Source organism: Oncorhynchus tshawytscha, linkage group LG19 (genome assembly GCF_018296145.1).
Source record: "Oncorhynchus tshawytscha isolate Ot180627B linkage group LG19, Otsh_v2.0, whole genome shotgun sequence".
Taxonomy (NCBI): Eukaryota; Metazoa; Chordata; class Actinopteri; order Salmoniformes; family Salmonidae; genus Oncorhynchus; species Oncorhynchus tshawytscha.
In genome coordinates this window covers 42425112-42443859 of record NC_056447.1, presented here as the reverse complement: position 1 = coordinate 42443859, position 18748 = coordinate 42425112, and the positions used below count along the sequence as shown (strand labels likewise).

General features: G+C 43.5%; 2 protein-coding genes across 4 annotated transcripts in view; one reads left to right on the top strand and one right to left on the bottom strand.

Annotated features, from left to right (window-relative positions):
- The window catches only part of si:ch211-266k8.4 (carabin), a 48301-nt gene extending 40748 nt beyond the window's left edge, over positions 1 to 7553 (bottom strand). Inside the window, exons 1-8 of the mRNA XM_024379967.2 lie at positions 7275 to 7553; positions 3373 to 3460; positions 3009 to 3116; positions 2645 to 2837; positions 2408 to 2533; positions 1840 to 1963; positions 1660 to 1729; positions 459 to 573 (exon numbers count right to left, since the gene is read on the bottom strand). Coding sequence (XP_024235735.1) covers positions 459 to 573; positions 1660 to 1729; positions 1840 to 1963; positions 2408 to 2533; positions 2645 to 2837; positions 3009 to 3116; positions 3373 to 3460; positions 7275 to 7405 — 955 coding nt within the window. The 5' untranslated portion in view covers positions 7406 to 7553. The remainder of the gene's footprint in view (positions 1 to 458; positions 574 to 1659; positions 1730 to 1839; positions 1964 to 2407; positions 2534 to 2644; positions 2838 to 3008; positions 3117 to 3372; positions 3461 to 7274) is intronic.
- Positions 7554 to 13687: 6134 nt separating this feature from the next.
- Positions 13688 to 18748, top strand: part of LOC112218801 (aryl hydrocarbon receptor nuclear translocator-like protein 1) — a 36090-nt gene continuing 31029 nt past the window's right edge. For 2 of the 3 annotated variants that reach the window (XM_042301691.1, XM_024379961.2), the window contains exon 1: positions 13694 to 14313. The gene's annotated coding sequence lies outside the window, so the exon portion shown is untranslated. Of the gene's footprint in view, positions 14314 to 18748 lie in introns of all 3 variants that reach the window. The other variant, XM_024379963.2, reaches the window with a different exon arrangement.

Below are 18748 nucleotides of genomic sequence, written 5' to 3'. Positions count from 1 at the left end.
CGGTCTGTTCAAGCAGTTGGCATTCAGTTCAGATACTCATCAGTACAACACAGGACATGCAAACAGAGGTCTGTTCACAGTCCCCAGTTCCAGACCAGAAACGCACAGTATTAAATAGAGCCATGACTACATGGAACTCTGCCTCCCCAGGTAACTCAAGCTAGTAATAAAACCAGATAAAAAGAACACCTTACAGCACAACAGGGACTGTGAAGAGACACATCCATTTTTATATATGTTGTATTGCAATTTGCACTGTATAAGATATTATATTATGTAGGTGGGTGGCCTTGCTCTAAGCTTGTGCGAGCCAGAACAGCTCATAGGGCAGGAGCCATCTCCGGATTCTGAAGTGTGAGGCAGAGGCAAAAAGGTAGGGTGAAAAATGATAACAATAATGTACATAATGACAAAGTGTTTACAGAATCCCAAAGTCTGTACCTCCCTGTTAGTATTACCATGCAACATGATGAGGTCCCATATGGCCAGCACAGAGTCCCAGCAGGGCAGGGAGGTGAACAGGGTTAGGAACCAAGGCATAACAAAATGGATGGACGAAACCCTTACATCCTCCTTAAAGAAAAGAAAGAAGAGAATTTAGGAACAGAAAGTTGCATGTTGAAAACTGACTGAGTTCCATAATAAAATAAACTTTTAAGCAGAGCTCTATCAAGAGTCAGTGGTAAAATGCTGGTCTTGGTACTTCAAATAAGGCATTAGAAACATTCACTCGAGTGCATTTAAGCCGCTGTGGTGTGCAGGCCGCCGGCACTGAATGGGCAGCTTTTCTCTGAGACGTGCTGAGTCAACACCGAGAAATAGAAAATCTCTCAAGAGAGAGTCATGCAGCAGAGAGGTTTAGTCTCTCATTTAAAGGGGCCTAAGGCTGCAGGTAAAGAGAGGCTGGTGGGACTCAAGAGAGCTGAGAGCAATGGGATGGTCCGAGCTGATGAAGGAACTTCCATATTTCACTCACAGACCAAGATTTCATTACTTAGCTAAAACTGTGCTGAGGGGGTAGCTGCTTTCAGAGACATCATAGACACACAGCTTCCCACTTCTGACATAAAGCAGGAGGCATCTGTAAGCAAAGAGCTTTTACTGCTGTCATTTCCAGGATAAAGCTGTGTGACACCAACATGGCCAACCCTCTTTCCGTACATGAGCTCAGACTGTTACTGGGAAGCAGCTGTGAATCTAGTAGTAAAACCCAGTCCCTGAGGACAATGAGGCAGTGATGATGATGGTCTTTGTAGGAAAGCTATGGGATTTTAGAGAGGAATGCACAGTGGAAAAGTGATGAGAAGAGCCCTACATTTGAGGTATGTTCGGTCACTAAGCAGATTCCCCTCCAGGGCGGCAGGGTAGCCTAGTGGTTAGAGCGTTGGACTAGCAACTGGAACGTTGCAAGTTCAAACCCCTGAGCTGACAAGGTACAAATCTGTTGTTCTGTCCCTGAACAGGCAGTTAACCCACTGTTCCTAGGCCGTCATTGTAAATAAGAATTTGTTCTTAACTGACTTGCCTAGTTAAAGGTAAAATAAAATATAGATATCCCTGGATAACATTTTATTTTATTTTTTAAAATCCTCTCAATATGAGATTTGTGCCTAAGAGCTACTACAAGTTGTACGCAGAGAGCTGGGTCCTCACACTTACTATGTGCTTGGAGAGCTGAGGTTTCCTGTGTTTGAAGAACTGGTGAAACACCATCGCTTGATGCTGGATCCTAACATTAGAAAGCAAAGACCAGTTAAATACAGTACTTCAGCAAGTATGTGCTTCATGTCATTAATACAAATATTCATAATGTGATATGCTTTGAAAGGACATTCTCACTTCTCCCCGGAGAGGTCAAACAGCTCTGACAGATATTTAGGCTTCTCTAGAAGAACTCCCAAGGCCCAGAAGGCCTCCTCTTCACTTAGGTGCATAAGAAGCACTGCAGCGATGTATGACATTCCTGATAAAGATATGAACAGTCAATAATAAGGCACTACTAATATGGATAAAATAAGGGAACACACACACAACGTCAACCATGCAGGTAATTTTTAAACACATTATGTATTATTGGAAATGTTTGTGTGATTAGCTTGGCAGCATGGTGCCGTACCAGCTCAACGTCCACTTAGACTCTTCTGCTCCCAAGTGGCTGAAGTATGGAACTTAAAATGTTACTATCAACTGCATGGTAGGTGAATTGTTTTTGGATGTCATGAAAGTACACTAACAAGGAATATTGTAATTCAAAAGGATTTGTTTAATGACAAAACTACAGTTATTGCATACATGCATCTGTGCCTCCATCAAACAGCCCCAGCATAATTTAAACAGCATCGTTCCAAATTGGTGCTTGCGTGCATACCGCTACATGATTGCAAACAGTCAGCTCCCCTTACTGTACCTTGGCTATACCCAATCTTAGGGTTGTACTTTGCGTAGGCGATGAGGACTCGGAAGAGCTTGGCTTGGCCTTCTATTGCCTCAGGACTCTCGCCCATCAGGGTGCGATGGGTTGGGAAGGATCTTTCTGTACAAAGATAAGAGTCAAATGCAATCAGCCATTCATATCCCAGATGTGCAGAGAAAACGTACTGTCAGTACAGAGAAAAGGGGGTCTACAGAATATCCCATAACTCACGCAGATCCAGAGCGATCTGACGAAAGATGGTGACATCTGCACTGGAGTAGGCCAAGTCCGGGGGACAGCGGGAGGGAAGTTGGTTGGACCCCAGGTCATTCTCTGTGTCATTCAAAGTAGCTATGGCTGAGATGATGCCGTATTCACTAACTCCCAGGTCAACCAGGGGCCCTCGGATCTCATCCAAACATTTCTGACATTGAGTGAATACACAACTAAATAAAACAATTGGCCTATGTCTCTTAAATGTGTCACTGTAGAAGTAGGCTATGGAGGAGGAAAATTGTTTTGCTTTTCAATAATGCAAGTGCCAGTCTAGAGTGTACTTTTGAAAATGATATGTACAGTGGTTATGGGACTGCACCTGATAGTTAAAAGCACTGGATTCTCTTAGTTTGTCGATGTTGAGAAGGCACTTCCACACTCGCCCTCTTAAAGCTGGAGGGATTCCCATTCTCATAAACCGTTCGATCTGAAAAGGGAAAGAATGTGGCCAATGTCCTACAAAATATGTTTAAAAATAATGTGATAACTGAAATGTTCCAGGTCTGTTGTAAGAAACTTTCACTGTGTCATGTGACCACTTGAAGGTGCACCATTTAAAACAAGTCAATAATGCATAGGCTGTTTGGCAAACAACTGCCTATGGAAGGTCTAATCTAAACATAGCCTATTAATTTAATATGTTGCAAATGGTGTTCTATAATACATTCAGTAGGACAAAATACCTGGCTTCTGCAGATGAAACTGGATCCATTCCAGTAACTAAGAAGCTCACACAATTCCTTCACCCTACGGGCGTTGAGTTGGGGGTAACTGGGGGAGAAACAGTCAGTTCAAAGAAACAATTATTTTCTTCTTTGAATGCGCATGTCCAATCCAGTCTAGCTATTGAAAATTCTAGGTGGAGTCTGCCTTCTCCCTACAGTTCTCAGCCATTAACTTCGACCACAAACTACAATCCAGATGCTGTGTTTTAACTTTTAGAAACGTCAATAAAAGACACGAAAATGCATCTTTCGAAACATATGGCCCGTGAATTAAAATACACCTAAAGGCTTTACATGGTCATTCTGACATGACCTCTGTAGAAGTCAGGGATTTATACTTCTTGCGCCAGCAGCGCAGAGCTGTCGTGAAGGAAGTTGTCAAGGAAGTGAGTTTGTTGATACAGGACCTCTCGATCTCACTGGAATGAAGACCCCCATTCCTATCATTGCTGAAAAAGATTGTGATATCTCATCTCAAAATAGGGCTACTTAATGTTAGATCCCTCACTTCCAAGGCAGTTATAGTCAATGAGCTAATCACAATTTTGATGTGATATCCCGCAAAGGCGGAGGAGTTGCTAACATTTAAGAAAGCAAATTTCAATTTACCTAGTTTTGTCCAGAGGAATAAACATTGTGGATCTTAAATGTTTTTCCTCATAATCCTGGACTATTGGACCACCATTTTAGTACGTTTGCAATCGCAACAAATAATCTGTTTATACACGAACCAAGGATCATCAAAAGCTGTGCTATAAATTCTCAGACAACCCAAAGATTCCTAGATTCCCTTCCAGACTCCCTCCACCTACCCAAGGACGTCAGAGTACAAAAAACGGTTAACCAACTAACTAAATTGAACCTTGCGTAATACCCAAGATCAGTGGTTCCCAAACTCATAGTCCCGTACCCCTTCAAACATTTAACCTCCAGCTGCATACTCACTCTAGCACCAGGGGAAGCGCACTCTCAAATGTTGTTTTTTGCCATCACTGCCTGCCACACACACACACGCACACACACACACCAATTATTAAACATAAGAATGATTGTGAGTGTTTGTTACAAGCCGGCTTGTGGGAAGTGACAAAGAGTTCTTAGAGACCAGGGCACAAATAATAATCAATTTTGCTCTTTATTTAACCATCTTACATATAAAACCATACTTATGAATACCTCACCACAGGTTAATGACAAGGGTGTGCTTGAAAGGATGCACATAACTCTGCAATGTTGGGTTGTATTGGAGAGAGTCTCAGTCTTAAAAACATTTTACACACAGTCTGTGCCTGTATTTAGTTTTCATGCTAGTGAGGGCCGAGAAACTACTCTCACATAAGTACAGTTGAAGTCGAAAGTTGACATACACTTAGGTTGGAGTCATTAAAACTCGTTTCTCAACCACTCCACAAATTTATTGTGAACAAACTGTAGTTTTGGCAAGTCGGTTAGAACATCTACTTTGTCCATGACACAATACATTTTTCCAACAATTGTTCACTGACAGATCATTTCACTGTATCACAGTTCCAGTGGGTCAGATGTTTACATACACCAAGTTATGTCATGGCTTTAGAAGCTTCTGATGGGATGGCAACAAAAATGATGGCAACAAAAAAAATTGAGAGTGCGCTGACCCTGGTGCTAGAGGGGGTACACAGCTGGAGGTTGAATGTTTAAAGGGGTACGAGACAATAAAAAGTTTGGGAACCACTGTTCTGTTGGATCTGACAATTAATCTTGATGGTTGTACAGTCGTCTCAAATAAAACTGTGAAGGACCTTGGCGTTACTCTGGACCATGATCTCTCTTTTAGTGAACATATCAAGACTATTTCAAGGACAGCTTTTTTTTTCCATCTACGTAATATTGCAAAAATCAGAATATTTCTGTCCAAAAATAATGCAGAAAAGTTCATCCATGCTTTTGTCACATCTAGATTATTAGACTACTGCAATGCTCTACTTTCTGGCTACCCGGATAAAGCACTAAATAAACTTCAGTTAGTGCTAAACATGGCTGCTAAAATCTTGACCAGAACCTTGATCAAAATTTTATCAAGATTTTATTATATTACTCCAGTGCTAGCGTCTACACTGGCTTCCTGTTAAGGCTAGGGCTGATTTCAAGGTTTTACTGTTTACCTACAATGCATTACTTGGGCTTGTTCCTACCGATCTCTCTGATTTGGTCCTGTCGTACATACCTACACGTACCGCTACGGTCACAAGACGCAGGCCTCCTAATTGTCCCTAGAATTTCTAAGCAAACAGTTGGAGGCAGGGCTTTCTCCTATAGAGCTCAATTTTTATGGAATGGTCTGCCTATCCATGTGAGAGACGCAGACTCGGTCTTGACCTTTAAGTCTTCATTGAAGACTCATCTCTTCAGTGGGTCATATGATTGAGTGTAGTCTGGCCCAGGGGCGTGAGGGTGAACGGGAAGGCACCGGAGCGACGAACCTTCCTTGCGGTCTCTGCCTGGCCGGTTCCCCTCTCTCCACCGGGATTCTCTGCCTCTAACCCTATTGCGGGGGCTGAGTCACTGGCACTCTTCCATGCTGTCCCTAGGAGGGGTGCATCACTTGAGTGAGTTGAGTCCCTGACGTGATTTTCCTGTCTGGGTTAGCGACCCCCTTGGGTTCGTACCGTGGGGGAGATCTTCGTGGGCTATACTCAGCCTTGTAGGGTAGTAAGTTGGTGATCTATTGATATCCCTCTAGTGGTGTGGAGGCTGTGCTTTGACAAAGTAGGTGGGGTTATATACTGCCTGGTTGGCCCTGTCCAGGGTTATAGTCGGACGAGGCCAGTGTCTCCAGACCACTCTCGTCTCAGCCTCCAGTATTTATGCTGCAATAGTTTGGGTTGGGGGGCTAGGCTCAGTCTGTTATATCTGAAGTATTTCTCCTGTCTTATCCAGTGTCCTGTGTGCATTTAAGTATGCTCCCTCTAATGCGCTGTACCTCTCTCTCTCTCCCTCCTCCCCTCTCGGAGAAACCTGAGCCTTGGGACTTTGCCTCAGGACTACCTGGCCTGACGACTCCTTCCCAGTCCACCTGGCCGTGCTGCTGCTCCAGTTTCAACTGTTTTGCCTGCGGCTATGGAACCCTGACCTGTTCACCGGCCGTGCTACCTTGTCCCGGAACTGCTGTTTTCGACTCTCTCGCACCTGCTGTCTTGAACTCTGAATGCTCGGCTATGAAAAGCAAACTGACATTTACTCCTGAGGTGCTGATCTGTTGCACCCTCTACAACCACTGTGATCATTATGATGATTATTATTTAGACCCTGCTGGTCATCTATGAACATCTTGGCCATGTACTCTTATATTCTCCACCCGGCACAACCAGAAGAGGACTGGCCACCCCTCAGAGCCTGGTTCCTCTCAGGTTTCTTCCTAGGTTCCTGCCTTTCAAGAGAGTTTTTCCCGAGCCAACATGCTTCTGCATTGGTTGCGGTTTGTGGTTTTAGGCTGGGTTCTGTATAGGACTTTGTGACATCGGCTGATGTGAAAAGGGCTTCGTAAATAAATGTGATTTGATTTACCCTATCAAGGTGTGTATCAATATAAACGTTTTGTATTCTAGCTGATATGAAAGATAAGGTTCTTATATTTCCTAAACCGTACTGCAAGTGATGCATGTCAATGTTCAGAACGAGCATCGGGGATCTGAAAACTCTCCCTACAGAACACGCCTTTGAACAATGTGTGTAATGGAACTAAGGGTCGTGATCAAGTGCCATATCCAGTCTAGTCCTGTCCAACAAAAACAGGCTTAAAAACATTGTTGATAAACCTGCTTCCAATCATAAACCTTGATTGTCATTAATGAAATGCAATTGAATGTAAATAAACCTACCTGTAATCGTGACATCGGTGTTGAAGTTTTTGGTCCTTTCTTTTAGTCTGGGCAAACCCGAATTCGTCAAACACCAAACCCTCAGTAGCGCGCCTTTTAATTGAGAATGTGCTGCTTCTTCTTCTACCCATTCTAAATTAGTTACTTTGTAACTGTTTCAAAGACTGTGCATGAAATGTTATACGGTTCGCTACTTCGTTTCTCTGGAACACTGTCAACGTTCAAACACCGCGCCCGTTATTTCGGTTTACGTCATTCACAACTGACAAATGAAAGTGGGGTGTATTCAAGATCCACAATTGCTTCAAACGTTCTGATGTGTGGCCTACTGAGCAATGTTTTCTCCGAATTAGGTCAATACCTCATGAATTTTGATGATTTGTTAGAATTAAAACATTGCATCTGTACTATCAAATAAATTGGGCCTTTGTATCTTGTAGCAAACAGTTGCGGTGCAATGACCCTTGTGTAAAAGTCGGAGTTCTTGAATGCCTCCTTATGGCCTTAGACAGTCCAAGGTGTTGTGAATCGTAATCAAGGTTGGGAAAATTTCCAGCAGTATAAAAGCCAGACTTTTCCTATCGTTTAGGGAAGATGTGATTTGAGTTGGAATCACAAATCACCACCTTCCTGGCATGTGTGTAGTAATGCACTGCTCAAAGCGGTGGAATATTTTTTTAAAGGCTATAGGTGCTAATTAAACCCTCCGATAGCCATTTTGATCAAGACTGCAGGCTCCAAAGTGAAGTTCTATCCCAACAACAACATGCATTGTGATATGTTTGGAGTTTGCTCAATTTCATTCAAAAGTATTGAGAGGCATGCCTAATTATATGACACTGCAGTTGTTTGTGTCTGATTACAAGGCTTGACATTAAACAAAAATGACCGCTTGAAATTGACACACTGCAAAATGACAGCAGGAAATAGTTCATTTTAATTTAATGAATATTTTATTGGAAGTGGAACATCAATTGCATCATTCAAGTCATGAGTGTGTCCCGAATTAATGGGTTTATTGATCCCCTCGCCATTCGATGGAAGTCAGCGTTTCGTCAGCCACACTTGACAACAGAGGGTCCTCTGAATGAGTTGGTAGGGGTGAGGGGGTGGTTTGGGATTCTCCATAAGTATAGTCCACAGAAACCTACTCTCCTTGTTCCTGGCCACTTATTCCCATGAGTGTTGCAAAACATTGTTTTTGTTTGTTTGTGAGTGAGTTAAATCAATTGCTTTATCAGTTAACGCTTGGACTATTGTCTTGTACATATTTGACATATTAATGGGTTTTTAATATGGAAGATCTGTTTTAGCGTTTGCAAACCAAGACTTGAAATAAATTATTGCTGCATTGCTGATGTTGTTCTCTGATTTGTGCTTCCTCTCTGTGCTTTTATTACTTTAGCTCTGACTCTGGATCTCTCCTCATAATGGGGAGGCAGGTAGCCTAGTGGTTAGAGTGTTGGACTAGTAACAGAAAGGTTGCAAGATTGAGTCCCCGAGCTGACAAGGTAAAAACCTGTCGTTCTGCCCCTGAACAAGGCAGTTAACCCACTGTTCCAAGGCCATCATTTGAACACAGTTCACTCGCCAACCATCCACAACCCCAAGAAGTCCCTCTCCATTTTGGGAGGCACGTTCTGTCTCTTTACTGTTATGAGACCCATGCATCTTTGACCCTGTAAACACACTTTTAAGATCTACAGTAAATGGGATGCAAGCCCATTTATCACACAAGTGTAGCGAATTCAGAGGGCTGTCCATCTGGGCAACTCGGATCGCAAACACATGTTGTGGCCCAATACCTAGCCATTTAGCTATAGCCTTACTACATCCCAATTGTCAAAAGTGTATTTCTCTCCATCTCCTCTCTTGATGCACTCATCTGTAAACCCAGGCTAGATTAATGGGAAATTCCACCACCTTTCAAACTCATTTTCATTATGTCCAGCACAATACAATATTTTTGTCCATATACTTTTGTACAAATACAAAATTATGTGGACACCTGCTAGTCGAACATCTCATCCCAAAAGCATGGGCATTAATGTGGAGTCAGTCCCCCCTTTGCTGCTACAACAGACACTTTCCACTAGATGTTGGATCATTGCTCCAGGAACTTGCTTCCATTCAACCACGAGTGTTAGTGAGGTCGAGCACTGCTGTTGGGCGATTAGACCTGGCTCGCAGTCGCCATTCCAATTCATCCCAAAGTTGTTCGATGGGGTTGAGGTCAGGGCTCTGTGCAGGCCAGTCAAGTTCTTCCACACCGAACTTGACAAACCATTTCTGTATGGACCTTGCTTTGTGCATGGGGGCATTGTCATGCTGAAACAGGAAAGGGCCTTCACCAAACTGTTGCCACAAAGTTAGAAACACAGAATCGTCTAGAATGTCATTGTATGCTGTAGCATTAAGATTTTCTTTCACTGGAACTAAGAGGCCCAGCCCGAACGATGAAAAACAACCCTAGACCATTATCCCTCTTCCACCAAACGTATGTGTTCCACTGCCCCAGAGTCCAATGGCGGCAAACTTAACAACACTCCAGCCAATGCTTGGCATTATGCATGGTAATCTTGGGCTTGTGTGTGGCGGCCATGGAAACCTATTTCATGAAGCTCCTGACGAACAGTTCTTGCGCTGACGTAGCTTCCAGAAGCACTTTGGAACTTGATAGTGAGTGCTGCAACCGAATACAATTTTTACATGCTATGCGCTTCAGCACTCGGCGGTCCCGTTCTGTGAGCTTGTGTGGCATACCACTTCACGGCTGAGCCGTATGTCTAGGTTTTTGCTCCTAGACGTTTCCATTTCACAATAACAGCATTTACAGTTGACCGGGGAAACTAGCAGAGCAAACTGACTTGTTGGAAAGGTGGCCATCCTATGACAGTGTCACATTGAAAGTCACTGAGCTCTTCAGTACAGGCCATTCTACTGCCAATGTGTGTTTACGGAGATTGCATGGATGTGTGCTCGATTTTGTGGCTGAAATAACCGAATCCACTTGAAGGGGTGTCCACAAACTTTTGGTCAAATCATGACATCAGTGATCTTCAAGTCAGAGCTCTAGATAGATGTTCAGGTTTCCGAATTGGAATCTCTAGTTGGATGACAGTTTAAAAGTATTTTTTCTAGTTGGACCTAGTTTTTTTTTTAGTTCCCATTTGTCTTGATCGCACTGAAGTCAGATTCAAGTTCTGAGTTCCGAGTTCCCAATTGTTTTGAATGTGGCATTCTTTTTTTATTTTAAAGGTGGACTATGCAGTAATCTCTCCACCATACCCTGGTTGCTAAAATTCTAATTGTTCGCCTAATTTCAGTTTATGTAACAAAACAAGCATAGAACATGTAGAGAATATTGTACCATCTAAACCACTGTGAATTATCTTTTCAATAAAAATAATATTGTATTTTCAGTTGCTTGAAGCTGGTGTACAAAACTGAATGTAAAAGACAAAAAAAACACATTTAAGAATGGGAAGTATAGAAATAGCGCATATAGAACAGATCTACCACTTATTAAACTTGCTTTCAAAGATAATGACAGATTTATAACTGACATTTCTATGTGAATTTGGTTGGGTCGCCCAAAAATTTACATATTGCAGCTTTAATGTACCCTTTGTTGTCAAAGAGAAGCATTTTTTAGGATCTTTCTTTTTCATCTTTTGAACCACAGATCATGGAAATGCACCGTTTTCACATATGTACAGTCGTGGCCAAAAATGTTGAGAATGACACAAATATTAATTTCCATAAAGTTTGCTGCTTCAGTGTCTTTGGACATTTTTGTCAGATGTTACTATGGAATACTGAAGTATAATTATAAGCATTTCATAAGTGTCAAAAGCTTTTATTGACAATTACATAAAGTTGATGCAAAGAGTCAATATTGCAGTGTTGACCCTTCTTTTTCAAGACCTCTGCAATCCGCCCTGGCATGCTGTCAATTAACTTCTGGGCCACATCCTGACGGATGGCAGCCCATTCTTGCAAAATCAAGGCTTGAAGTTTGTCAGAATTTGTGGGGTTTTGTTTGTCCATCCGCCTCTTGAGAATTGACCACAAGTTCTCAATGGGATTCAAGTCTGGGGAGTTTCCTGGCCATGGACACAAAATATCAATGTTTTGTTCCCCGAGCCAATTAGTTACCACGTTTGCCTTATGGAAATGTGCTCCATCATGCTGGAAAAGCCATTGTTCGTCACCAAACTGTTTCTGGATGGTTGGGAGAAGTTGCTCTCAGAGGATGTGTTGGTACCATTCTTTATGCATGGCTGTGTTCTTAGGCAAAATTGTGAGTGAGCCCACTCCCTTGGATGAGAAGCAACCCCACACATGAATGTCTCAGGATGCTTTACTGTTGGCGTGACAAAGGACTGATGGTAGCGCTCACTTTGTTTTCTCAGGACAAGCTTTTTTTCCAGATGCCCTAAACAATTGTAAGGGGATTCATCAGAGAAAATGACTTTACCCAAGTCCTCAGCAGCCCAATTCCTGACTGTAGAATATCAGTCTGTCCCTGATGTTTATCCTGGAGAGAAGTGGCTTTTTTTGCTGCCCTTCCTGACACCAGGGCATCCTCCAAAAGTCTTCGACCTCATTGTGCATTTAGATGCACTCACACCTGCCTGCTGCCATTCCTGAGCAAGCTCTGTACTGGTGGTGCCCCGATCCCGCAGCTGAATCAACTTTAGGAGACGGTCCTGGCACTTGCTGGACTTTCTTGGGCGCCCTGAAGCCTTCTTCACAACAATTGACCCGCTCTCCTTGAAGCTCTTGATGATCCGATAAATGATTGATTTAGGTGCAATCTTACTGGCAGCAATTTCCTTGCCTGTGAAGCCCTTTTTGTGGAAAGCAATGATGACTGCATGTGTTTCCTTGCAGGTAACCATGCTTGACAGAGGAAGAACAATGATTCCAAGCACCACCCTCCTTTTGAAGCTTCCAGTCTGTTATTCAAACTCAATCAGCATGACAGAGTGATCTCCAGCCTTGTCCTTGTCAACACTCACGCCTGTGTTAACGAGAGAATCACTGACATGATGTCAGCTGGTCCTTTTGTGGCAGGGCTGAAATGCAGTGGAAATGCTTTTGGGGGATTCAGTTCATTTGCATGGCAAAGAGGGACTTTGCAATTAATTGCAATTCATCTGATCACTCTTCATAACATTCTGGAGTATATGCAAATTGCCATCATACAAACTGAGGCAGCAGACTTTGTGAAAATTAACATTTGTGTCATTCTCAAAACTTTTGGCCACGACTGTAGACACTGGGATGGTGCCAGAAATAATGAATATTTGTATTTATTTATTTCACCTTTATTTAACCAGGTAGGCTAGTTGAGAACATGTTCTCATTTACAACTGCGTCCTGGCCAAGAATAAAGCAAAGCAGTTCGACACATACAACAACACAGAGTTACACATGGAATAAACAAACATAAGGGCAATAATACAGTAGAAAAAGTATAGATAGAGTGTGTGCAAATGAGGTAAGATAAGGGAGGTAAGGCAATAAATAGTGGTGAAGAAGTAATTACAATATACCAATTAAACACTGGAGTGATTGATGTGCAGAAGATGAATGTGCAAGTGGAGATACTGGGATGAAAAGGACCAAGATAAATAAATAAATACAGTTTGGGGAAAAGGTAGTTGGATGGGCTAAGGATGCTTTGAGGTTGAAAAGTGGCAGTATGCCTTTTGAGTGAATGATGCCTACTACCAGGTATATGATTAAACTGTTATGTGCAGATGGGAAGAAGGAGAATACAGGGGAGGAAGCCCTTCCAGACCATCGAGGATCAGCCCAGGCCAGTGAAGACGTTCCAGTGAGGGGGTTCGATTAATACCGCCCGGGCGCCCGTTGTAGGCGTGTTTTGCAAGGGTGAAAGTTAATTGCATTCGTTTTGGAACCGGGCTACCTCCCGGGTGTGAGACACGTGCCCCATTCACAGTTCACAGAGAACAAAGTGACGTAGGAGCACGTGAAGTAATGAGTAGGATTATGTGTTTTCACATGCAAAAGTGATTGCTTTTTAGATTTATCTGCCTTCCCAAATGAAAACCAGTTAGAAAATTCTAACATTTATTTGATGGAAAAGAGACGTAGGACAGTATTTTATGGAAAATATTGTTTCTGGACGATGCACCATGCTGCCTTTTGAAAACATGACCAGGCCGCTTCTCCCTACCCGCTGTCGCCGATGACGTAACGGCCCTTTGCCCGGTTCAGCATAATCGAATCCGCCCATTGCCATCGGCCAGGTCCCACCTCGGAAAATATTGGCACTCTGTAATTGGAAGGCAGTATATGTCCGTTATCTTTTCCTGTTCTCAATCGTTTTTTGATTGGTGAGAGAAAAGACGTAGTATCGTCCTCCTGTGCAATTGGTTTAGAAAAACTAGGTTAGTGGTGTAGCACTGGTCATGACGGAGGGAGAAAGTAGGTCACAGACAACGTTACCGTTTTATATCACAGTTCACGTAACATTAGACAGAGGGGTTCATTAGATGGAGATGTCCTAGCTAGTTCATCTCATGTAAGTAGATACATAATATGTTCAGCATGTGTCGTGATGACTAATGGCTAGTTGCATAGCTATATATCGCGGTTCTAGTTGGCTAACGTCAGCTAACTAACGTTACCTTAGATAACAAGATTAATTTAGGGCTAGCCAAGTTAGGACAATGTAAACTTAACGTTTCGCTGTAGCTAGAAGTGTCTTAGGTGAAAGTGTATTTTAGCTGTGGACTAAAATATCCAAGCCTAGTAATTTTAACGTTAGTTAGGGTCTGTAGCTTTTTTTTTTTTTGCTGGACAGGGGTATCATCACGTTAGTTGGATACGTCATTAGTTGGAGCTAGCTGGGCTCGTTAATAATAGTGTGGAACTGCAGCCCGTAATTCGTGGCGTTCCTGCATGTGAGCGTTCCCCCATGTGGGCATTCCTGCAATTCGGGGCAATCCTGCATGTGGGCATTGGAGGCAACCATAGCTGTATGGATCTGTGCAAAACTGCAACAGTAAGTGTATTTTTTTTTATATTTGAAGGATTATTTGTTGTTGATGAAAGATGAGGGCCATATGTTTAGTCATATCTCAAGCAATCATTATTGATATTTCTAGACGTTAAAACAGCGTCGGGATTGTAGTTCACATGAGCCAATCGTGGGCAAAGCCCATGGCTGAAAACGGTAATGAGAAGGCAGAATGCCCCCAAGAGCTTGAGTGAGCTAGTGGAAACCCAGCTTGGCTGTCTGAAAGTGACACACGAGGTGGTCCAGTAACTAATAATAAAAGTAAAGTAGCTAAAGGGGCAATATTCCAAGGGATGTATTCATGACATTCCCACATGCAAATAGAACCTGATTGCATTCCATGACATCTATAATGACTTTATATCTGTATCATTCATACTAACTAAATGCTCAAGGAATGGGGTTAGCTACCTGCTAAGAGAGCATTATTTGCAACTTAAAAACAAAAACAAAAGATTTGAAGCTTATAGGCCTACATTTTCTAATTACACAAATCAGCGGTGTAAAATACTTCAGTAGTACTTTAAAGTATTTTTATTTAAATTGTTTTTTGGGGTATCTGTACTTTCACTATTTTATATTTTTTACAACTTTTCCTCCACTAGATTACTAAAGAAATTAGTATAGTTTAATTCAACCAAAAAGTGCATTTTCAATGCTTAACAGTAGGGATGCACGATATATCGGTGAACATATCGGAATCGGACGATTATTAGCTAAAAATGGCAACCTCGGTATCGGCTGATGTCTAGTTTAACAACCGATGTCAAAGCTGACGTGCATACCTAAACTCAGAAAAATGCATTTATTTTCAGCAAACTTAACATGTGTAAGTATTTGTATGCACATACCAAGATTCGACAACTGAGACATAAACTGAACAAGTCCCACAGACATGTGACTAACATAAATTTAATAATGTATTCCGGAACATAGGGAGGGTCAAAAGTAACAGTCAGTATCTGGTGTGGCCACCAGCTGCATTAAGTACTTCAGTGCATCTCCTCCTCATAGACTGCACCAGATTTGCCAATTCTTGCTGTGAGATGTTACCCCACTCTTCCACCAAGGCACCTGCAAGTTCCCGGACATTACTGGGGGGAATGGCTCTGGCCCTCACCCACCGATCCAACAGGTCCCAGACGTGCTCAATGGGATTGAGATCCGGGCTCTTCGCTGGCCATGGCAGAATACTGACATTCCTGTCTTGCAGGAAATCACGCACAGAACGAGCAGTGTGGCTGATGGCATTGTCATGCTGGAGGGTCATGTCAGGATGAGCCTGCAGTAAGGGTACCACATGAGGGAGGATGTCGTCTTCCCTGTAACGCACAGCGTTGAGATTGCCAGCAGTGACAACAAGTTCAGTCCGATGATGCTGTGACACACTACTCCAGAACCTCTACCTCCAAATCAAATCAAATTTTATTTGTCACATACACATGGTTAGCAGATGTTAATGCGAGTGTAGCGAAATGCTTGTGCTTCTAGTTCCGACAATGCAGTAATAATCCAACAAGTAATCTAACTAACAATTCCCCCAAAAAACTACTGTCTTATACACAGTGTAAGGGGATAAAGAATATGTACATAAAGATATATGAATGAGTGATGGTACAGAGCAGCTTAGGCAAGATACAGTAGATGGTATCGAGTACAGTATATACATATGAGATGAGTATGTAAACAAAGTGGCATAGTTAAAGTGGCTAGAGATACATGTATTACATAAGGATGCAGTAGATGATATAGAGTACAGTGTATACATATGAGATGAATAATGTAGGGTATGTAAACATTATATTAGGTAGCATTGTTTAAAGTGGCTAGTGATATATTTTACATAATTTCCCATCAGTTCCCATTATTAAAGTGGCTGGAGTTGAGTCAGTGTGTTGGCAGCAGCCACTCAATGTTAGTGGTGGCTGTTTAACAGTCTGATGGCCTTGAGATAGAAGCTGTTTTTCAGTCTCTCGGTACCAGCTTTGATGCACCTGTACTGACCTCGCCTTCTGGATGATAGCGGGGTGAACAGGCAGTGGCTCGGGTGGTTGTTGTCCTTGATGATCTTTATGGCCTTCCTGTAACATTGGGTGGTGTAGGTGTCCTGGAGGGCAGGTAGTTTGCCCCCGGTGATGCGTTGTGCAGACCTCACTACCCTCTGGAGAGCCTTACGGTTGTGGGCGGAGCAGTTGCCGTACCAGGCGGTGATGCTCTCGATTGTGCATCTGTAGAAGTTTGTGAGTGCTTTTGGTGACAAGCCGAATTTCTTCAGCCTCCCGAGGTTGAAGAGGCACTGCTGCGCCTTCTTCACGATGCTGTCTGTGTGAGTGGACCAATTCAGTTTGTCTGTGATGTGTATGCCGAGGAACTTAAAACTTACTACCCTCTCCACTACTGTTCCATCGATGTGGATAGGGGGGTGTTCCCTCTGCTGTTTCCTGAAGTCCACAATCATCTCCTTAGTTTTGTTGACGTTGAGTGTGAGGTTATTTTCCTGACACCACACTCCGAGGGCCCTCACCTCCTCCCTGTAGGCCGTCTCGTCGTTGTTGGTAATCAAGCCTACCACTGTTGTGTCGTCCGCAAACTTGATGATTGAGTTGGAGGCGTGCGTGGCCACGCAGTCGTGGGTGAACAGGGAGTACAGGAGAGGGCTCAGAACGCACCCTTGTGGGGCCCCAGTGTTGAGGATCAGCGGGGTGGAGATGTTGTTGCCTACCCTCACCACCTGCTCCAGAGTACAGGCATCGGTGTCGGCATCCGCATCGGTGTAACGCTCATTCCTTCGACAATAAACGCAAAACCGACCGTCACCCCTGGTGAGACAAAACCGCGACTCGTCAGTGCAGAGTACTTTTTGCCAGTCCTGTCTGGTCTAGCGACGGTGGGTTTGCCCATAGGTGACGTTGTTGCCGGTGATGTCTGGTGAGGACCTGCCTTACAACAAGCCTACAAGCCCTCAGTCCAGCCTCTCTCAAATCAGTTTATTTGTCACTCGTGCCGAATACAACAGGTAGACCTTACAGTGAAATGCTTACTTACAGGCTCTAACCAATAGTGCAGTTAGGTGAACGATAGGTAAGTAAAGAAGTAACAAAAACAGGCTATATACAGTAGCAAGGCTATAAAAGTAGCGAGGCTACATGCAGACACCGGTTAGTCAGGCTGATTGAGGTAGATTGTACATGTAGATATGGTTGAAGTGACTAGATATATATGATGAACATATATACGCAGCAGTGTAAAAAGCGGGGTTGGGGGTGGCACACAATGTAAATAGTCCGGGTAGCTATTTGATTACCTGTTCAGGAGTCTAATGGCTTGGGGGGAAAAATGTTGAGAAGCCTTTTTGTCCTAGACTTGGCACTCCGATACCGCTTGCCATGCGGTAGTAGAGAGAACAGTCTATGACTGGGGTCTTTGGCAATTTTTAGGGCCTTTCCTCTGACACCGCCGGGTGTAGAGGTCTTGGATGGCAGGCAGCTTAGCGCCAGTGAGCGCCAGTGGCGCTCTCAATGTTACAGCTGTAGAACCTTTTGAGGATCTCAGGACCCATGCAAATCTTTTTAGTTTCCTGAGGGGGAACAGGCTTTTTCATGCCCTCTTCATGACTGTCTTGGTGTGTTTGGACCATTCTAGTTTGTTGTTGATGTGGACACCAAGGAACTTGAAGCTCTCAACCTGCTCCACTACAGCCCCGTCGATGAGAATTGGGGCGTGCTCGGTCCTCCTTTTCCTGTAGTCCATAATCATCTCCATAGTCTTGGTTACATTGAGGGATAGGTTTTTATTCTGGCACCACCCAGCCAGGTCTCTGACCTCCTTCCTATAGGCTGTCTCGTCGTTGTCAGTGATCAGGCTGTTGTCGTCTGCAAACTTAATGATGGTCTTGGAGTCGTGCCTGGCCATGCAGTCGTGGGTGAACAGGGAGTACAGGAGGGGACTGAGCACGCACCCTGTGGAGCTCCAGTTTTGAGGATCAGCGTGGCAGATGTGTTGCTACCTACCCTCACCACCTGGGGGTGGCCCGTCAGGAAGTCCAGGATCCAGTTGCAGAGGGAGGTGTTTAGTCCCAAGATCCTTAGCTTAGTGATGAGCTTTGAGGGTACTATGGTGTTGAACGCTGAGCTGTAGTCAATGAATAGCATTCTCACATAAGTGTTCCTTTTGTCCAGGTGGGAAAGGGCAGTGGGGAGTGCAATAGAGATTGCATCATCTGTGGATCTGTTTGGGCGGTATGCAAATTGGAGTGGGTCTATGGTTTCTGGGATAATGGTGTTGATGTGAGTCATTACCAACCTTTTCAAAGCACTTCATGGCTACGGACTTTAAATAAAAAAAGTCTGATAGGCTCGTGTCACTGGGCAGCTCGCGGCTGTGCTTCCCTTTGTAGTCTGTAATAGTTTTCATGCCCTGC